At 44.4% G+C, this 18,954-nt stretch overlaps 2 protein-coding genes across 5 annotated transcripts in view; both read left to right on the top strand.

Annotated features, from left to right (window-relative positions):
- The window catches only part of sin3aa (SIN3 transcription regulator family member Aa), a 142,763-nt gene extending 139,786 nt beyond the window's left edge, over positions 1-2,977 (top strand). For all 3 annotated transcript variants that reach the window (XM_070865133.1, XM_070865134.1, XM_070865132.1), the window contains one exon: positions 761-2,977. In XM_070865133.1, coding sequence (XP_070721234.1) covers positions 761-991 — 231 coding nt within the window. In that variant the 3' untranslated portion in view covers positions 992-2,977. The remainder of the gene's footprint in view (positions 1-760) is intronic.
- A 14,851-nt stretch (positions 2,978-17,828) lies between these two features.
- Positions 17,829-18,954, top strand: part of man2c1 (mannosidase, alpha, class 2C, member 1) — a 97,476-nt gene continuing 96,350 nt past the window's right edge. For both annotated transcript variants that reach the window (XM_070865131.1, XM_070865130.1), the window contains exon 1: positions 17,829-17,967. In XM_070865131.1, the coding sequence (XP_070721232.1) occupies positions 17,870-17,967 (98 nt within the window). In that variant the 5' untranslated portion in view covers positions 17,829-17,869. The remainder of the gene's footprint in view (positions 17,968-18,954) is intronic.

The raw sequence follows: 18,954 nt of genomic DNA, 5'->3' as shown, positions 1-18,954 counted from the left end.
AGGGAGCACTAGTTCACCTAGCTCCCCTGGAAGGGGGGGAAATGGAATCAGCAATATTATTTATATTTCTAGAACCATTAGTCCCCTTCTTAACAGGTTTTTATACTCCTCTCTCTGACAGGTGTCCATTGACCCCGAATCAGCTACTGTCTGGGAGTTAGCTTCACATTCCCACTATCCTATTTCGGGTGGGGCTGTTTTTTTCCCCCTAATCTCTAACCCTGTTCAAGGCCACTTTCCTATGAATTTGGCATTGAGTTTTACTGCTAAACTTCCCAGCTAATAAGATCCTAATTGGTTTCAATAATCAATTGGCTTTTGACTGCTAAAAGTAATCATTGGGCCTTGGATTATTATCCATGGCTTCCTTGAATTTTCAAGCAGTGGAGGTCAGATACCAGTAATAAACTTCCAGCTATGGCGTACGAGGAACTGAAAACGGGCAGACTGACCCAACAATCCTCTACCTTGCCCCCAAGACTACATACAGTCCCCATGTAGAAGGATGTATGAACGTCTATTTGGTTATAATGTTGTAAGCCATTCAAAAGATAGGAAATGTCTGGGTGATGCTGGTTAATGACCATTCTCTTTCTTTCCTCCACCATCACGGTATAAGGCGAGAATGCATTTGGTTTTGATTGTTGGGAAACTTGCTTTGGCAACCGCTTTAGGTGGGAGCCAGGGAACCATTGAGGTGTCATTCAGCCTCCTGTTAAATTTGATTGACGGCTCCCATTGTTTTTCCCTTTGGCTTTAGTCTCACGAGCGAGTCAGCACGCGGCTACACCAGCGGTTTCAGGCCTGGGTGGACAAGTGGAGCAAGGACCACGTGACCCGCGAAATGGCAGCGGAAACCAGCAAGTGGCTAATGGGCGAGGGATTGGAAGGCATGTTGCCTTGCACAACCACCTGCGAAACGGAAACGCTGCACTTCATGAAAATCAACAAATACAGGGTGAAATACAGTGCTTTATTCAAGGGGCCGTGACCAACTTGCACAGCAGGTCCTTCCCCAGTGCGCAATGTGTCCATGTTGTGGCATCTCATCCAATGCCATACACCAGCTCCCACACACAAAAAAAACACTGCTATGTCTTTGTAAATACTCTGTACATATTGTCAACAGACTTTTTTTTAAAATGAAACAATCTGCATCAATGTGCTAGCATTACTTACTAGCTTATTGTGTATCATAGTATGAGGTGGCTTGAAGTTAGTTAATATGGAAAAAAATGAGGCACCATTATTAAAGTTTTTACCAAAGGGATTTCAGAGTAATTGTAGCTTTCTTTGTGTGTGAATTTCTGTTAGTGAAAAGATATTTCATTATGTACAGAACACTTGCATCATTAAGTGTCCCTGTGCAGCATGCCATTACATAGTACATTTTGGCCTTTTTGTTTTAAGTTTTAATTCAAGTTTGCTCGTCTAACAACTGGACCAAACTTCATGGCGGACCTCATTGGAGCTGTCCAATCATCTTTTTCTTTCTTTATGGAAACATTGAACTCTGGGTCTCTGAGGGTAACTCACCTGTGACCTTGTTTTTAAAACCTGCCTTAGTCTTCCAATCACAAATCGCTTCCTGTGGGAAGTCTGGCAGACTGCTGGTTCCAGTTTTACGCAGTATTTGATCCCCATTTGATTAATAGCTTCAGGTATTAAAAGATGTTCATGAGCAAGTGGTTGACTGACTGAAAGGTCTCCCTTACTAACATGGCAGCTGTCCAGTCGGGTTTTCTCCATTCTGTAGTTTCCTTTCAGTGTTGTGTTTTTTTTTCAGAAGTGCATTATCGATAAATAATTCGGTCTCATTTGACGCAGTCCCTAAGTTTTTCCGCGCTGCATTATTTCATGTTACAGCAAAAAAATGGTTTCAACGGTTTTGGGCATTTTATTTCGAACATTTTTTTAAAGCATCTTGATTCTAGCATTTTGAAGCCTCTTGTGGACACAATAGGTACTATTGGAAGACGATGAAACACATTGGGTGTGTTTGTTTTAAACGGGTTACAAAGAAGAGCATAGCTGAGTTTTGAAAGATTTTGTTTGAACCTTAAATGTGGCTGGCTAGAACATTCACTGCTGTCTGTCGTATGCTGAAAGTGCTCTGTAATATCTGAAGCACAAGACTGTTAATTATTTTTCCTCTGGTAATCAGTTTTATACATTTAATAACACTTCCCCCCCACCCCTCCATCTTATAATACACAAGCTGTTTTTTTTAACTAATTGAAACGTGATTTTTTTTTACAAAATGTTTCAACAAGTTCCATTATTATTTTAATTAGACTTAATGGCAACCGAAATTGTTTCATTTCATGAGCAAATGTTCAGCGGTATTCTAGTCTTGTTACAACTCTCAATTAGCCACGGAACTCGATATTCTGCTTTTGACAATGAGCAGACTGGTAATTTGGGCGTAAGCTAGCCCACATTTTATAAATTTCTATGTAAATTATTTTCAACATCTCCTCCTCCGTCTTGTCCCGATGCTCACTGACGTGGGTTGTCCACCTGTGCTACCCAGGCCAAACTGGGTAGTGATTTGGCGTGGGTTAGAAGAAACAATCTAATCGAGGCAAGAATTGGCTAACGGCAGCTGGAAATCCTGTAACTAGTTTCTACACATCCGGTCGCCCGACTGTTGACATTAGCCTCAAATTGTCCATTTTCAAAACGTTGCCTCTGTTCAGATGGCCACTGTGCTCACCAACATCGCGATCAGACAATATCGGAGACAGATTTGTACAGTTTGCCCCAGCAACCTCTCTTTTTTCACTTTGTAAAGTATAAGAGGCAGGGCTTTTAAGCCAGCTTGTACAATGCATATATATTGCTTTTTGTATTCTGTACTGTGATCTTTGGCCACCCACGTGTGATTTCTATACAGAAGTTGTAAACTTGACTTGTAGTTCAGTATTTCCCATTAAAATATCGCCAGGGCTGAAATCTGGCTGTCTTGTGTGAAGTGTATTTGTTTTCATTAATTTTTTTTGGCTTGTTTTCTGTGATTTTAAATGTGTAATAGAAATGACTTTTTTATATATCTGAAGTGTAAGCTTGTCTTGTGGTATCTTCCTCACTAGGCTAGAGGTAGGTGGTTAATTGCTGTACTGCTTGCATTTTGAAATGCAATAACAAAACATAGCCTTTTTTTGAATGTAGATAGGGATCCAGTTTCATCCCCGTTTGCTTAAGAACAGCCAGTATATATCAGTTGCAAAATATTAAGGACTACAGATTTAAGTAAATATTGAAGCTACAGCAAATGTGCCATTTAAGGAATTGGGACAAAGGCTTGGTCAAAAATATTAAAAGGTTGAAATGTATAAGATTCTGAGGGGGCTTGACAGGGTAGATGCAGAGAGGATGTTTCCCCTCGTGGGGGAATCTAGAACTAGGGAGCATAGTTTCAGAATAAGGGGTCACCCATTTAAAACGGAGCTGATGAAGAGGAATTTCTTCTCTGAGGGTCGTGAATCTTTGGAATTCTCTACCCCAGAGAGCCGTGGAAGCTGGGTCATTGAACATATTTAAGGTGGAGATAGACAGATTTTTGAACAACAAGGGAGTCTAGGGTTATGGGGAGAGTGCAGGGAAGTGGAGTTGAGGTCAAGATCAGATCAGCCAAGATCTTATTGAATGGCGGAGCAGGGTCAAGGGGCCAAAAGGCCGACTCCTGCTACTATTTCTTATGTTCTTATGCTATGTGCGGGGAAAGAGCAGGGAAAGAGGATTAGAGTAGGGAACTCCGATTTGGATCCAAGTACTGCCGCAATGGGCTAAAAGCATCCATCAGCTCTGAAATCTCTCCGATTTTATGATTAGACAATCATTTGGGCCTTTAAAGAGAAGCTAACTGGGTGAGTAAACACTTAATTTTCTTTAATTTATAATGCATGTACTGTGGCAGGATAGCTAACCAAAGTGGGGAAACTCGCAATCAAAACCTCTCATAATTTTGTACCTCTACTAAATCTCCCCTTATCCATCTCTGCTCTAAGGAGAACAATCCCAGCTTTTCCAGTCTCTCCGCATAACAGAAGTCCCTCATGCCCGGAATCATCCTGGTAAACCCTCTCTGTACCCTCTGCAAGTCCTTGACATCCTTCCTAATGTGTGGAAACTCGCAAGAACTCTTTAATGTTAAAGTAGAACTACGTTACTCTGCCATGCTATATTTAGGTATTTGCTGTTTTTTATTTCTTGATGTATCAGCTTCTATCAAATCTGCCTCTGGTGGGAAATCTTTCTCAATCAGCAATGCACATTTTTTGTAATCGAGACATGGCCCTGAGTGTTCTATCCATAGGGTATGGTATTGCTCATGGGTGTGATCTGAGCCTTGGGTTATAATGTTTAACTGCTGAGTTGGTGCTGTGTTTAATCTGATCTATCTCTTGAGGCCATCAAGAAATACCTGTCATTATGTGATCTAAAGAGGCATATCCAAATAATTGTAGCTTTCTGCAAATTCATGAAGCCATCTGGAGGTGGCAAGTCAAGCTGATAAGGCGGTTAAGAAAGCGTACGGGTTACTTGGATTTGTAAATTAGGGGCATTGAATACAAAAACAAAAAAGTTATGCTAAACCTTTACAAATCACTGGTTAGGCCTCGGCGGGAGTATTGTGTACAATTCTGGGCAACACACTTTAGGAAGGATGTCAAGGCCTTGGTATGGGTACAGAGGAGGTTTACTGGGATGATACCGGGGATGAAGGACTTCAGAGCTGTGGAGAGATTGGAGAAGCTGGGATTGTTCTCTTTAGGGTAGAGGAAGGTAAGCGGAGACCTAATAGAGGTGCTCAAGATCATGAGGGGTTCAATTGAGCAAGTAGAGAGAAATTATTTCCTCTGGCTAGTGGGTCAGTAACCAGAGGTCACAGATTTAAAACAATTGCAAAAGAACTAGAGGGGAAATGAGAGAGATTTTCACAGAGGGCTGTTAAGATCTGGAAAGCGCTACCTGAAAGGATGGTGGAATCAAATTCCATAGGAACTTTCAGAAGGCAATTGGACATGTACTTCAAGATAACTGATTTGCAGGGTTATGGGGAAAAAGCTGGGTGTGGGACTAAATTGGACAGCTCTTTCAAAGAGCCGGCTCAGGCTGAATGGCCTCCCTCTGTGTTGTAAGATTCTGTGATTCTATTCTACAAGAGGTTAACTCTCCACGCTTGAAATAGCTGGCTTTTAAAAATTAAAAAAAATTGCATCTAGAAAAATAACCATAGAATGTTACACCACAGAAGGAGGCAATTCAGCCCATTGTGTCTGTGATAGCTCTTTGATCCGACCAACCTGAAACTAATTCCTGTGCCCTGTTGCCTCCTCAAGTTCTATACGTGTTTCTGTACTCCCAACTATTTATCCATGTAAGATCTCTGATACTTTGAAGTGTGATGTCCAGAGAGACCAATGCCTAGTAGACAAAGATATATTTATTATGATTCGGTTCAAGTCCCCATTACCTCCACTAGTTGATAGGCTCAGCATCTTGGGGTCAGTGCAACATCTGCCTGCCATTTACTCAAGGAAGGAAATGCCTTTGGAGCCCCATTCCTTGATTCTACTTCAAGAAATTTGCAGGGAGAACCGTGTGCTCCGGATGGAAAAGCCGATAAATCCCATGGACCTGGTGGCCAACCTAGGGTTTTGAAAGAGGTGGCTATAGAGATAGTGGATGCATTGGTTGTCATCTTTCAAAATTCCATAGATTCTAGAATGGTTCTCGCGGATTGGAAGGTAGCAAATGTAACCCCGCTATTTAAGAAAGGAGAGCGAAAACGCGGAATTACAGACCAGTTAGCATGACATCAGTAGTGGGGAAAATGCTGGAATCTATTATTAAGGATGTGGTAACAGGGCACTTAGAAAAGTTTAAAGGATTAGGCAGAGTCAATATGAATTTATGAAAGGGAAATCATGTTTGACAAATCTGTTTTTTGAGGTAGTAACTAACAGAATAGATATGGGGGAACCAGTGGATGTGGTGTATTTGGATTATCAGAACGCATTCGATAAGGCTGAAATTTAACAAAGTTAGGGCTCATGGGATTGGAAGTAATATACTGGCATGGATTGAGGATTGGTTAACGGTCAGAAAACAGAGTAGGAATAAATGGGCCATTTTCAATTTGGCAGGCTGTAACTAGTGGGGTACTGCAAGGATCAGTGCTTGGGTCTCAGCTATTCATAATACATATCAATGATTTGGATGAGGGGACCAAATATAATATATCCAAGTTTGCTGATGATACAAAGCTAGGTGGGAATGTAAGTTATGAGGAGGATGCAAAGAGGCTTCAAGGGGATATAGACCGACTAAGTGAGTGGGCAAGAATGTGGCAAATGGAATATAATGTGGAGAAATGTGAAGTTATCCACTTTGGCAGGAAAAATAGAAAAGCAGAGTATTTTTTAATTGGTGAGAGATTGGGAAATGTTGGTGTTCAGAGCAACCTAGGTGTCCTACACGAATCACTGAAAGATACAGCAACCAATTAAGAAATTAAATAATATGTTGGCCTTGATTACAAGAGAATTTGAGTATGAGTAAAGACATCTTACTGCATTTATAAAGGGCCCTGGTGAGACCACACCTGGAGTATTATGTACAGTTTTGGTCTCCTTATCTAAGGAAGGACATACTTGCCATAGAGAGAATGCAACAAAGGTTTACCAGACTGATTCCTGGGATGGGGGGATTGTCCTATGAGGAGAGATTTTCCATAGTTTAGAAGAATGAAAAATGATCTCATTGAAACATACAAAATTTTTACAGGGCTTGACAGGGTAGATGCAGGGAGGATGTTTCCCCTGGCTGGGGAGTCTAGATCCAGAATAAGGGGTCGGCCATTTAGGACTGAGATGAGGAGAAATTTCTTCACTCAGAGGGTTGTGAATCTTTGGAATTATCTACCCCAGAGAGCTGTGGAAGCTCCGTTGTTGGGGTTATTGAGGTTAGAGATCGATATATTTTTGGATATTAAGGGAATCAAGGTATATGGGGATAGTGCAGAAAAGTGGAGTTGAGGTAGAAGATCAGCCATGATCTCATTGAATGGCGGGGCAGGCTTGAGCGGCCGAATGGCCTACTCCTGCTCCTAGCTCTTGCGTTCTTAGGAACAGTGTTGGGATCTGAAGCGTGAGCTCCGGTTTGAATCTGAAACTGGTGTTCTTCCACCTTCCTCTTGAGTCTGTGTAATTTTCCACGAGAGATGCAGGAAAGAATTGAAGTCTTTTATTCTGCTATGTTAATTTAATCAGCTTCTACTCAGCATCCCTTAAAAATCTTCTGCAGGACATTTGTAAAACAAATAAGCGAGTTTGTGTTTTTTGGTGCAGGTAAGATATGTGCCCTCTTCCTACCCACCCCCAATTTCCTGGGCCACGAATAAGTTAACGCAAGTGATCACAGGAGCTGTGTCACGTGTGGGAAGCTGAGGAGATAAAATAGGGAAACTCGAAGATGAAATGTGCCCAAGTAGCTATTTATGTGAACCTAAATTGTGTCTAGGATATTTTAACCAAAGGGAGCATGGCAATTGAGCCCAATCCATCCTAATAACTACTCTTGGCTAGTTCTTGGAAAGGTGTTAACTCTGGTGGTATACACATAAGCCTTTTCTTGAACCAAGCTGTTTATCCCCTTTTCCATGTACAGGCTAAGTGTGGGAATAATGAAGACAATGATAATACCACTGCATCACGAGGATGTTTTTCCCCTGAAGTTTAAGCACATTCGTTGATTATATGCAACATCCAAGCAGCACTGGTGTCTAACCCAGTCTGAACCACATTGTACAACTGCACAATAGATCTCCATTTGCTTAACAACTATTAAACGCAGTTAATTCACACTACAGAAATTACATCTTGGCCTATCAAGCCGCACATATTGTAACAATTCTAAATTTGTTGCCCTAAACATCAAAGGAAAACGTTTACCAACTATTTCTGTTTTACTGAGTGTCTCTGCCATTCTGTACCTAGTGAAGAGAGATTTGATGTTTAGGGCAACAAATTTAGAATTGTTACAATATGTGTGGCTAGACAGGCCGAGATGTAATTTCTGCGGTGTGAATTAACTGCGTTTAATAGTTGATAAGCAATTGGAGATCTATTGTGCAGTTGTACAAGGTGGTTCAGACTAGGTTAGACACCAGTGCTGCTTGGATGTTGCATATAATCAAGGAATGTGCTTAATTTAAACCGTGGCTATTTTAAGATGATTACTACACATATTTAATAATTCGTTAGAAAAAGGTATCGTGCCAGATGACTGGCAGATAGCAAATGTAATATCTATATTCAAGAAGGGGGATAGAACATGTCCAGGGAATTATAGACCAGTCAGCTTAACATTGGTGGTAGGAAAAATAATGGAGTCCCTACTAAAGGAGAAAATAGAAGAACATCTAGAAACCAAAAATATTATAATTAATAGTCAGCATGGATTTCAAAAGGGAAAGCCTTGCTTGCCCGACCTCATTGAATTTTTTGAAGAAGTAACAGAGTAGACAATGGTAGTGCAGTATATGTAATTTATCTAGATTTTCAAAAGGCCTTGGATAAGGTGACCCCATAATAGACAGGGAATGCGGAGTCAGGGGACAAGTAGCAGGATGGATAGCGAGCTGGCTTCAAGACAGAAAGCAGAGAGTAGGGGTAAAGGGTAGCTATTCAGAGTGGCAGAAGGTGGGTAGTGGTGTTTCACAAAGATCAGTGCTGGGACCACCGTTGTTCACAATTTATATTAACGATTTAGACTTTGGAATCAAAAACACCATTTTTAAATTTGCGATTGATATCAAATTGGGTGGGCGGCGGGTAATCAATACCGAGGAGGACTGCAATAAATTACAGGAAGACGTTAATAAACTTGCAGAATGGGCATATAATTGGCATATTTTGGTAGGAAGAATAGGGAGGTCACTTATTACTTGGAGGGTGCGAGTCTGGGTGGGGTAGAGGAACAAAGAGATCTTGGAGTACAAATACACAAATCACTAAAAGCTACGACACGGGTTAGCAAGGCAATCAAAAGCAAACCAAGCACTAGGGTTTATTTCTAGAGGGATAAAATTGAAAAGTAGAGAAGTTATGCTAAACATTTATCGAATCTTGGTTAGACCACACTTAGAATACTGCGTACAGTTCTGGCCGCCATATAAAAAGATATAGAGGCACTGGAGAGGGCGCAGAAAAGATTTACAAAGATGATACCAGAAATGCGAGGGTACACACATCGGGAAAGGATGAACAGGCTGGGTCTCTTGAAAAAAAGGCTGAGGGATGACCTAATAGAGATCTTTAAAATGATGAAAGGTTTTGATAGAGTGGATACAGAGAGAATGTTTCCATTTGTGGGGAAGAGCATAACTAGAGGCCATCAATATAAGATAGTCACCAAGAAATCCAATAGGGAATTCAGAAGAAACTTCTTTACCCAGAGAGTGGTGAGAATGTGGAACTCACTACCACAGGGAGTGATTGAAGCGAATAGTATCGATGCATTTAAGGAGAGGCTAGATAAGCATATGGGGGAGAAGGGAATAGAGAGTTTTGCTGATAGATTTAGATGAGGAAAGACAGGAGGGGGATTCGGGTGGAGCATAAACGCCGGCATAGACCGGTTGGGCTGAATGGCCTGTTTCTGTGCCGTATATCCTGTGTAAAATAACGGCAGAGATCATTGTTTTTGGTTAAAGAAGTGGCGGATGGGGAACTTGTCAGGATGTAGCGTTAGCAGTGGCTCAGTGGGTAGCGCTCTCACCTGAGTCAGAAGGTTGTAGGTTCATGTCGCACTCCAGGGACTGGAGGACAAAAATCTAGGTTGACATTCCAGTGCAGTGCTGAAAGAGTGCCGCATTGTCTGAGGTGCTGTCTTTCAGATGGAACGTTAAACCAAGGCCCTGTCTGCATGTGGATTATTTTGAACAAGAGCAGGGGAGTTCTCCCCGGTGGCCTGGCCAATATTTATCCCTCGATCAACTGCACTAAATACAGATTATCTGGTCATTATTACATTAATGTGGGTGAATTGGCTGCTGTGTTTCCTACATTACAATAGCGACTACACTTCAAAATGCTTCATTGGCTGTAAAGCGCTAAGGGTTGGCCTGAAGTCGTGAACAGCGCTGTCTAAGTGCAAGTCTTTAAATGAGCCATGGCTGACACTACATCCTGATAACACTCCCCTATCAAGTCTTTCCACCCGCTGCTTCTTGAACCATACAAAGGTTTTGACATTGGGTCTCTGCTGCTTTTCAGTGCAGGAGCAGCCTTCCATGAGGAACTTTAGTTTGGAAATCTAGGTATACATAGGATGTCATTTCTTCAAAAAAGTGCAATATTTATGCAACTACCCACAATATAAATGAGAAGTCTTCTTAGGCAGTCCCCCGGAGTCGAAGATGACTTGCTTCCACACTAATATGAGTTAGAAGGTGACTAATAAGTCCAATGTGGGATCTACAGATTCGGTCACAGGTGGGGCAGACAGTGGTTGGAGGGACGGGCGGGTGGGGTGCTTGGTTTGTCGTGCGCTCCTTCCCTGTTTGTACTTGGCTTCTGCATGCTCCTGACGAAGAGACTTGAGGTGTTCAGCGCCTTCTCGGATGCTTCTCCTCCACTTTGAGCCAGGGATGTCTTGGGCCAGGGATTCCCAAGGGTCGGTGGGGATGTAGCATTTTTTCAAGGAGACTTTGAGGGTGTCCTTGAAGCGTTTTCTCTGCCCTCACCTGGGGCTCACCTGTTGTGACGGAGCTCAGAGTGGAGTGCTTGTTTTGGGAGTCTTGTATCAGGCATGAGAAGTACTGAATGGCAGGCTGCACGGGTTGGTGACGGGTACTGTACTGTTCTTAATCTACATTAACAATGTGGATTCAAAATCCCAATTAAAATCCGCTAATGGCCAAATAAGTGGCAGATGAAATTCAATAACCTGTACAAATAAGTGCAAGGTATTACACATTGGAAGGAAAAATAGATGTCATGCACACTGAATGGTGTAAAAAGCTGGTAAAGTGGACAAGGTCTGGGAATAATAGATTTGCCACTTGACATTCAAATCACTGGAGTCGCAATAAAAGCAAACAGATTGTTGAATTGTGCTACTAGATCTGTTAGAAATGAGTTGGGTGATGTGATAATACTACAGTCACCTGGTCAAATTGAGTACTTTGATTAGATACTAAAACTAGGGGACATAGTCTCAGAATAAGGGGTCGCCCATTTAAAACTGAGATGAGGAGAAATTTCTTCTCTGAGGGTTGTAAATCTGTGGAATTCTCTGCCCCAGAGAGCTGTGGAGGCTGGGTCATTGAATATATTTAAGGCAGAGTGATAAGGGAGTGAAGGGTTATGGGGAGCGGGCGGGGAAGTGAAGCTGAGTCCATGGTCAGATCAACCATGATCTTATTGAATGGCGGAGCAGGCTCGAGGGGCTGTGTAGAATGATGTTGTGTAGAATGATGTGCAGAATGATGTGCAGAATGATGTAGAGAAGTGCCACAATGTTAATCCCTGGTATCAAAAGATTAAGTTATGAGGCAAAACTGTGACTCGTTATTCATGAAAGGAGGAGATGTTACAGAAGTACACAAGATATTAAATTGCAGAGAAAAAAAAGAAAAGAATGACTTGGATTTGCACAGGGCCTTTCATGACCTCAGGAAGTCCCAAAGCGCTTTACGGCCAATGAAGTACTTTTTGGCGTTTAGCCACTGTTATAATGTAGGAAACGCAGCAGCTAATTTGTGCACAGCAAGCTCCCACAAACAGCAATGCGATAAGGACCAGATAATCTGTTTTTGTGACGTTGATTGAAGGATAAGTATTGGCCTGGACACCAGGGATAACTCCCCTGCTCTTCAAAATAGTGCCGTGGGATCTTTTACATCCACCTGAGAGGGCAGACAGGGCCTCAGTTTAAAGACAGCATCCCCTCAGTATTGCATTGGTGTGTCAGGCCAGATTTTAGTGCTCAAGTCTCTGGAGTGGGATTTCAACTCACACCCTTCTGACTCAAGCGAGGGTGCTACCCACTGAGCCATGACTGACACGGTAAAGGAACCCACATCACTAATCCAGATATACCACAATTCTTGAACATGGGAACATGGATTAAAACTGCTGAAAGCGAAGAACTGTTTAGAAAGAGTGATCAACACTTAGAATGGGTTTCTGTATAGGATAGTGGAAGCAAAAAATAACTTGCATTCATTCAAAGATTGGTGACATGATAGGGAAATGTAAAGTTAAAAAAGAAAAATTGAATGTATGAGCTAAGATGGGGCAAATGGCCCTGATAGTCTACATCGAATATCATACAGTGAAGTTCCACTATTGATTTTTCCAGTAACTAAAGCTTTAAATCTTTCTTCCACTTGCATTATCTGATTATGTAGTTGTAGCTATTTGCTTGGCGTACAAATCCTTTTAAATTTGAATTTAGTAATTTTACTAACAAAGCTGGAAAACTGGCTACCCCTGACTGGGGTATATGTTTCGGTTAAGCAGCCTGTTAACAAAAGCCACATCAAATCTGCCTTTAATGTAGGAAAACGCCCCAAGGTGTTTCACAGGAGTGTAAACCCACAAAAAATGACCCTGAGCCAAAGAAGGATATTAGGAATAGTGATTAAAAGCTTGGTCAGAGAGATGGGTTTTAAGGAGCATGTTAAAGGCAGAGTAGTTTCGGGAGGACTATCAGAGCTTGGGGCTTAGGTAGCCGAAGGGACAGCCACCAATAGTGCGGCGATAGGAATGGGGATCCACAAGAGGCCAGATTTGGAGGAACACAGAATTCTCGGAGGGCTGGAGGAGCTTGCAGGTGTTGCACTGCACTTGATGCAGGTGGATACGTCAGGTTACTGCCTGTTGCTGTGGAGAGAAACATAGAAACATAGAAAATAGTTGCAGGAGTAGGTCATTCGGTCCTTCAAGCCTGCACCACCATTCACTAAGATCATGGCTGATCATTCCCTCAGTACCCCTTTCCTGCTTTCTCTCCATACCCCTTGATCCCTTTAGCCATAAGGGCCATATCTAACTCCCTCTTGAATATATCCAATGAACTGGCCTCAACAACTCTCTGTGGTAGGGAATTCCACAGGTTAACAACTCTCTGAATGAAGAAGTTTCTCCTCATCTCAGTCCTAAATGGCCTACCTCTTATCCTAAGACTCTGTCCCCTGGTTCTGGACTTCCCCAACATCGGGAACATTCTTCCCACATCTAACCTGTCCAGTCCCGTCAGAATCTTATATGTTTCTATGAGGTCCCCTCTCATCCTTCTAAACTCCAGTCTATAAAGGCCTAGTTGATCCAGTCACTCCTCATATGTCAGTCCAGCCATCCCGGGAATTAGTCTGGTGAACCTTTGCTGCATTCCATCAATAGCAAGAATGTCCTTCCTCAGATTAGGAGACCAAAACTGAACACAATATTCCAGGTGAGATCTCACCAAGGCCCTGTACAACTGCAGTAAGACCTCCCTGCACCTATACGCAAATCCCGTAGCTATGAAGGCCAACATACCATTTGCCTTCTTCACCGCCTGCTGTACCTGCATGCCATCTTTCAATGACTGATGAACCATGACACCCAGGTCTCATTGAACCTCCCCTTTTCCTAATCTGCCGCTATTCAGATAATATTCTGCCTTCGTGTTTTTTCCCCCAAAGTGGATAACCTCACATTTATCCACATTATACTGCATCTGCCATGCATTTGCCCACTCACCGAACCTGTCCAAGTCACCTTGCAGCCTCTTAGCGTCCTCCTCACAGCTCACACCGCCACCCAGTTTAGTGTCATCTGCAAACTTGGAGATATTACACTCAATTCCTTCATCTAAATCATTAATATATATTGTAAAGATATATATTTATCACTGCCTGCCATTCTGAAAAGGACCCGTTTATTCCGACTCTGCTTCCTGTCTGCCAACCAGTTCTCTATCCATGTCAGTACATTGCCCCCAATACCACGTGCTTTGATTTTGCACACCAATCTCTTGTGTGGAACTTTGTCAAAAGCCTTTTGAAAGTCCAAATACACCACATCCACTCGTTCTCCTTTGTCCATTCTACTAGTTACACCCTCAAAAAATTCCAGAAGATTTGTCAAGCATAAATCTCTTTCATAAATCCATGCTGTTTTGGACCGATCCTGTCACTGCTTTCCAAATGCACTGCTATTTCATCTTTAATAATTGATTCCAACATTTTCCCCACTACTGATGTCAGGCTAACCAGTCTATAATTACCCGTTTTCTCTCTCCCTTTTAAAAAAATTTTTTGTTACCCTCCAGTAACTGATTCAGAGTCGATAGACTGTTGGAAAATGATCACCAATGCATCCGTTATTTCTATGGCCACTTCCTTAAGTGCTCTGGGATGCAGACTATCAGGCCCCGGGGATTTATCGACCTTCAATCCCTTCAATTTCCCTAACACAATTTCCCGCCTAATGAGGATATCCTTCAGTTCCTCCTTCTTACTAGACCCTCGGTCCCGTAGTACTTCCGGAAGGTTATTTGTGTCTTCCTTCGTGAAGACAGGACCAAAGTATTTGTTCAACTGGTCTGCTATTTCTTTGTTCCCCATTATAAATCTGACTGCAAGGGACCTACGTTTGTCTTCACTAATCTTTTTCTCTTCGAATATCTATAGAAGCTTTTGCAGTCAGTTTTTATGTTCCCAGCAAGCTTTCTCTCATACTGTATTTTCCTAACCCAATTAAACCCTTTGTCCTCCTCTGCTGAATTCTAAATTTCTCCCAGTCCTCAGGTTTGCTTCTTTTTCTGGTCAATTTATATGCCCCGTCCTTGGATTTAACACTATCCTTAATTTCTCTTGTTAGCCACGGTTGAGCCACCTTCCCCGTTTTATTTTTACTCCAGACAGGGATGTACAATTATTGAAGTTCATCCATGTGATCTTTAAATGTTTGCCATTGCGTATCCACCGTCAACCCTTTAAGTATCATTTGCCAGTCTATTCTAGCCAACTCACGCCTCATACCTTCAAAGTTACCTTTCCTTAAGTTCAGGACCCTAGTCTCTGAATTAACTGTGTCACTCTCCATCTTAATAAAGAATTCTACCATATTATGGTCACTCTTCCCTAAGGGGTCTCGCACAACAAGATTGCTAATTAGTCCTTTCTCATTACGCATCACCCAGTCTAGGATGACCAGCCCTCTAGTTGGTTCCTCGACATATTGGTCTAGAAAACCATCCCTAATACACTCCAGGAAATCCTCTTCCACCATATTGCTACCAGTTTGGTTAGCCCAATCTATATGTAGATTAAAGTCACCCATGATAACTGCTGTACCTTTATTGCACGTGTCCCTAATTTCTTGTTTGATGCTGTCCCCAACCTCACTACTACTGTTTGGTGGTCTGTACATAACTCCCACTAGCATTTTCTGCCCTTTGGTATTCCGCAGCTCCACCCATACAGATTCCGCATCATCCAAGCTAATGTCCTTCCTTACTATTGCGTTAATTTCCTCTTTAACCAGCAATGCTACCCCACCTCCTTTTCCTTTCTGTCTATCCTTCCTGAATGTTGAATACCCCTGGATACTGAGTTCCCAGCCTTGGTCACCCTGGAGCCATGTCTTCATGATGCCAATTATATCATATTCATTAATTGCTGCCTGTGCAGTTAATTTGTCCACCTTATTACGAATACTCCATTGAGGCACAGAGCCTTCAGGCTTGTCTTTTTAACACACTTTGCATCTTTAGAATTTTGCTGTAATGTAGCCCTTTTTGATTTTTGCCTTGGGTTTCTCTGCCTTTCACTTACTTTTCTTCTTTCTATCTTTTGCTTCTGCCCCCATTCTACTTCCCTCTGTCTCCCTGCATAGGTTCCCATCCCCCCTGCCATATTAGTTTAACTCCTCCCCAACAGCACTAGCAAACACTCCCCCTAGGACATTGGTTCCGGTCCTGTCCAGGTGCAGACCGTCCCGTTTGTACTGGTCCCACCTCCCCCAGAACCGGTTCCAATGTCCCAGGATTTTGAATCCCTCCCTTCTGCATCATTCCTCAAGCCACATATTCATCTGAGCTATCCTGCGATTCATACTCTGACTAGCACGTGGCACTGGTAGCAATCCTGAGATTACTACCTTTGAGGTCCGACTTTTAAATTTAACTCCAAGCTCCCTAAATTCATCTTGTCGGACCTCATCCCATTTTTTAACTATATCATTGGTACCTATATGCAGCACGACAACTGGCTGGTCACCCTCCCGTTCCAAAATGTCCTGCAGCCGCTCCGAGACATCCTTGACCCTTGCACCAGGGAGGCAACATACCATCCTGGAGTCTCGATTGCGGCTGCAGAACATCTATCTATTCCCCTTACAATAGAATCCCCTAACACTATAGCTCTCCCACTCTTTTTTTCTTCCCTCCTGTGCAGCAAAGCCACCCATGATGCCATGTACTTGGCTGCTGCTGCTCTGCCCTGATGAGTCATCCCCCCCCAACAATACCCAAAATGGTGTATCTGTTTTGGAGGGGGATGACCACATGGGACCTCTGCACTACCTTCCTTCCACTGCTCTTGCTGTTGGTCATCCATTCCCTATCTGTGTAACCTTTACCTGCGTTCTGACCAACTCACTAAGCATGCTATTTTCGATATCCTCAGCATCGCGGATGCTCCAAAGTGAATCCACCCGCAGCTCCAGTGCCGCAATGCGGTCTGTCAGAAGCTGCAGCAGAACACACTTCCCGCACATCATGTCGTCGGGGACACTGGAAGCGTCCCTGAGTTCCCACATAGCACAGGAGGAGCATAACACGTGTCCGAGCTCTCCTGCCCTGACTTAACCCATAGATTAACTTAATTTGGCAGCAACAATGTTAAAGGTTACCTACTGATAAGGAAAAGAAAAAGAGAAACAGATAATGTTTCATGTCGATGGTCCTTTGTCAGAACTATTAAAAATTATAAGAAGATAAAAATTATAAGAAGATCCTGTACATATTCCAGTGGTGCCAATGTGAAAAAAAATTGAAAAATCAAGACGCAAGTTTGTTGGCGGGAGGGAGAAGAGAGAGAGACTGTAATTGGGATTCGTAAGGTCAATAATGCTAAAGGGATGTACACAAGATCAATTTGTAACCCAAATAAGAACTGTTAAGAACATAATAGGAGCAGGAGTAGGCCATTTGGCCCCTCGAGTTTGCTCTGCCATTCAATAAGATCGTGGCTGATTTGATCTTGGCCTCAACGCCACTCTCCTGCCTGCTCCCTGCAACTCTTGATTCCCCGATAGTTCAAAAATCTGGAGAACATATAAAAGGAGAGCTCTGCATTAGCAGGGAATCGAAGGGTCCCCCATGTGACAGGCAAGAATTCAACCCCTGAACCACCAAGTCTCCCACTCAAGCTGTAGCCTCAATAACAATACAATGCTTAAGGGAAGTGCACAAGATCAATATGTAGCCCCAATAACAACTGTTAAGGGAAGCAGGTTAACATGTAGCCTGAATAACATCACAATACAGCCTTAAGTTGTGTGTTGAATGGAAGTTTATAAGCAGGAGAGAGGAGTTTTATCAAGCATAATCACCTGTGAAGCGCCTTGGGACATTTCACTGCGTTGAAGGCGCTATATAAATACAAGTTGTTGTTGTAAAAGGGAGCGTGGAGAGCACCAATTTAATTTAAAGGGTGACAGATGAAGTGGTTGGGATGGAAGCGGAACGGATGTGGGCGGGCGCGGTGCGGCGCGGGGACGGCAGAGGGCGGCGCACCGTGTGGGCGGGGGGACGGCAGAGGGCGGCGCACCGTGTGGGCGGGGGGACGGCAGAGGGCGGCGCACCGATGGCCCGCGCGGTGCTGAAGAGCCGGCGCGCGACGCTGGAGCGGGCGGAGAAGTTCGTGTCGGCGGAGCTGTTCCTGGACTGCAACCTGCGGGGCCGGTGAGGGAGAGCGGCGGGCCGCGACACCGCGGGCCCCGGCTCCGGGCAGACAGCCCTGGGCCACAGGTGCCCGAGCGCGCACTTTGGCCCCTCTCCCTCTCTCCGCCCCCCCCACAGCCGCCACCGGCCGACCGGCCGAGCCTCCCGCCATTGTCTGCTCTCAGGCCACATTTACAGCATCCGCAGGGTTTGACTTTTGCATCGGAATAAATGTGCTACAGAATGTCGCGATTCCCAATTACACCCTCCCCCTCCCAACAACACCCCTCCCCGCGCAACGCCCCTCCCCCCCGCGCAACGCCCCCACACCCCTCCTCCCTCCCCCAACCACCCACACCCCCACAAACACCCACACCCCTCCCTCCCCCCCCCCCCACAAACACCCACACCCCTCCCTCCCCCCCCCCACAAACACCCACACCCCTCCCCCCCCACAAACACCCACACCCCTCCCTCCCCCCCACAAACACCCACACCCCTCCCTCCCCCCCCACAAACACCCACACCCCTCCCTCCCCCCCACAAACACCCACACCCCTCCCTCCCCCCCCACAAACACCCACACCCCTCCCTCCCCACAAACACCCACACCCCTCCCCCCCCACAAACACCCACACCCCTCCCCCCCCACAAACACCCACACCCCTCCCTCCCCCCCCACAAACACCCACACCCCTCCCTCCCCCCCCACAAACACCCACACCCCTCCCTCCCCCCCACAAACACCCACACCCCTCCCTCCCCACAAACACCCACACCCCTCCCCCCCCACAAACACCCACACCCCTCCCCCCCACAAACACCCACACCCCTCCCTCCCCCCCCACAAACACCCACACCCCTCCCTCCCCCCCCACAAACACCCACACCCCTCCCTCCCCACAAACACCCACACCCCTCCCCCCCCACAAAACACCCACACCCCTCCCCCCCCACAAACACCACACCCCTCCCTCCCCCCACAAACACCCACACCCCTCCCTCCCC

The sequence above is a fragment of the Pristiophorus japonicus genome, chromosome 21, assembly GCF_044704955.1.
Source record: "Pristiophorus japonicus isolate sPriJap1 chromosome 21, sPriJap1.hap1, whole genome shotgun sequence".
Classification (NCBI taxonomy): domain Eukaryota; kingdom Metazoa; phylum Chordata; class Chondrichthyes; family Pristiophoridae; genus Pristiophorus; species Pristiophorus japonicus.
This window is presented reverse-complemented; position numbering and strand designations above follow the sequence as displayed.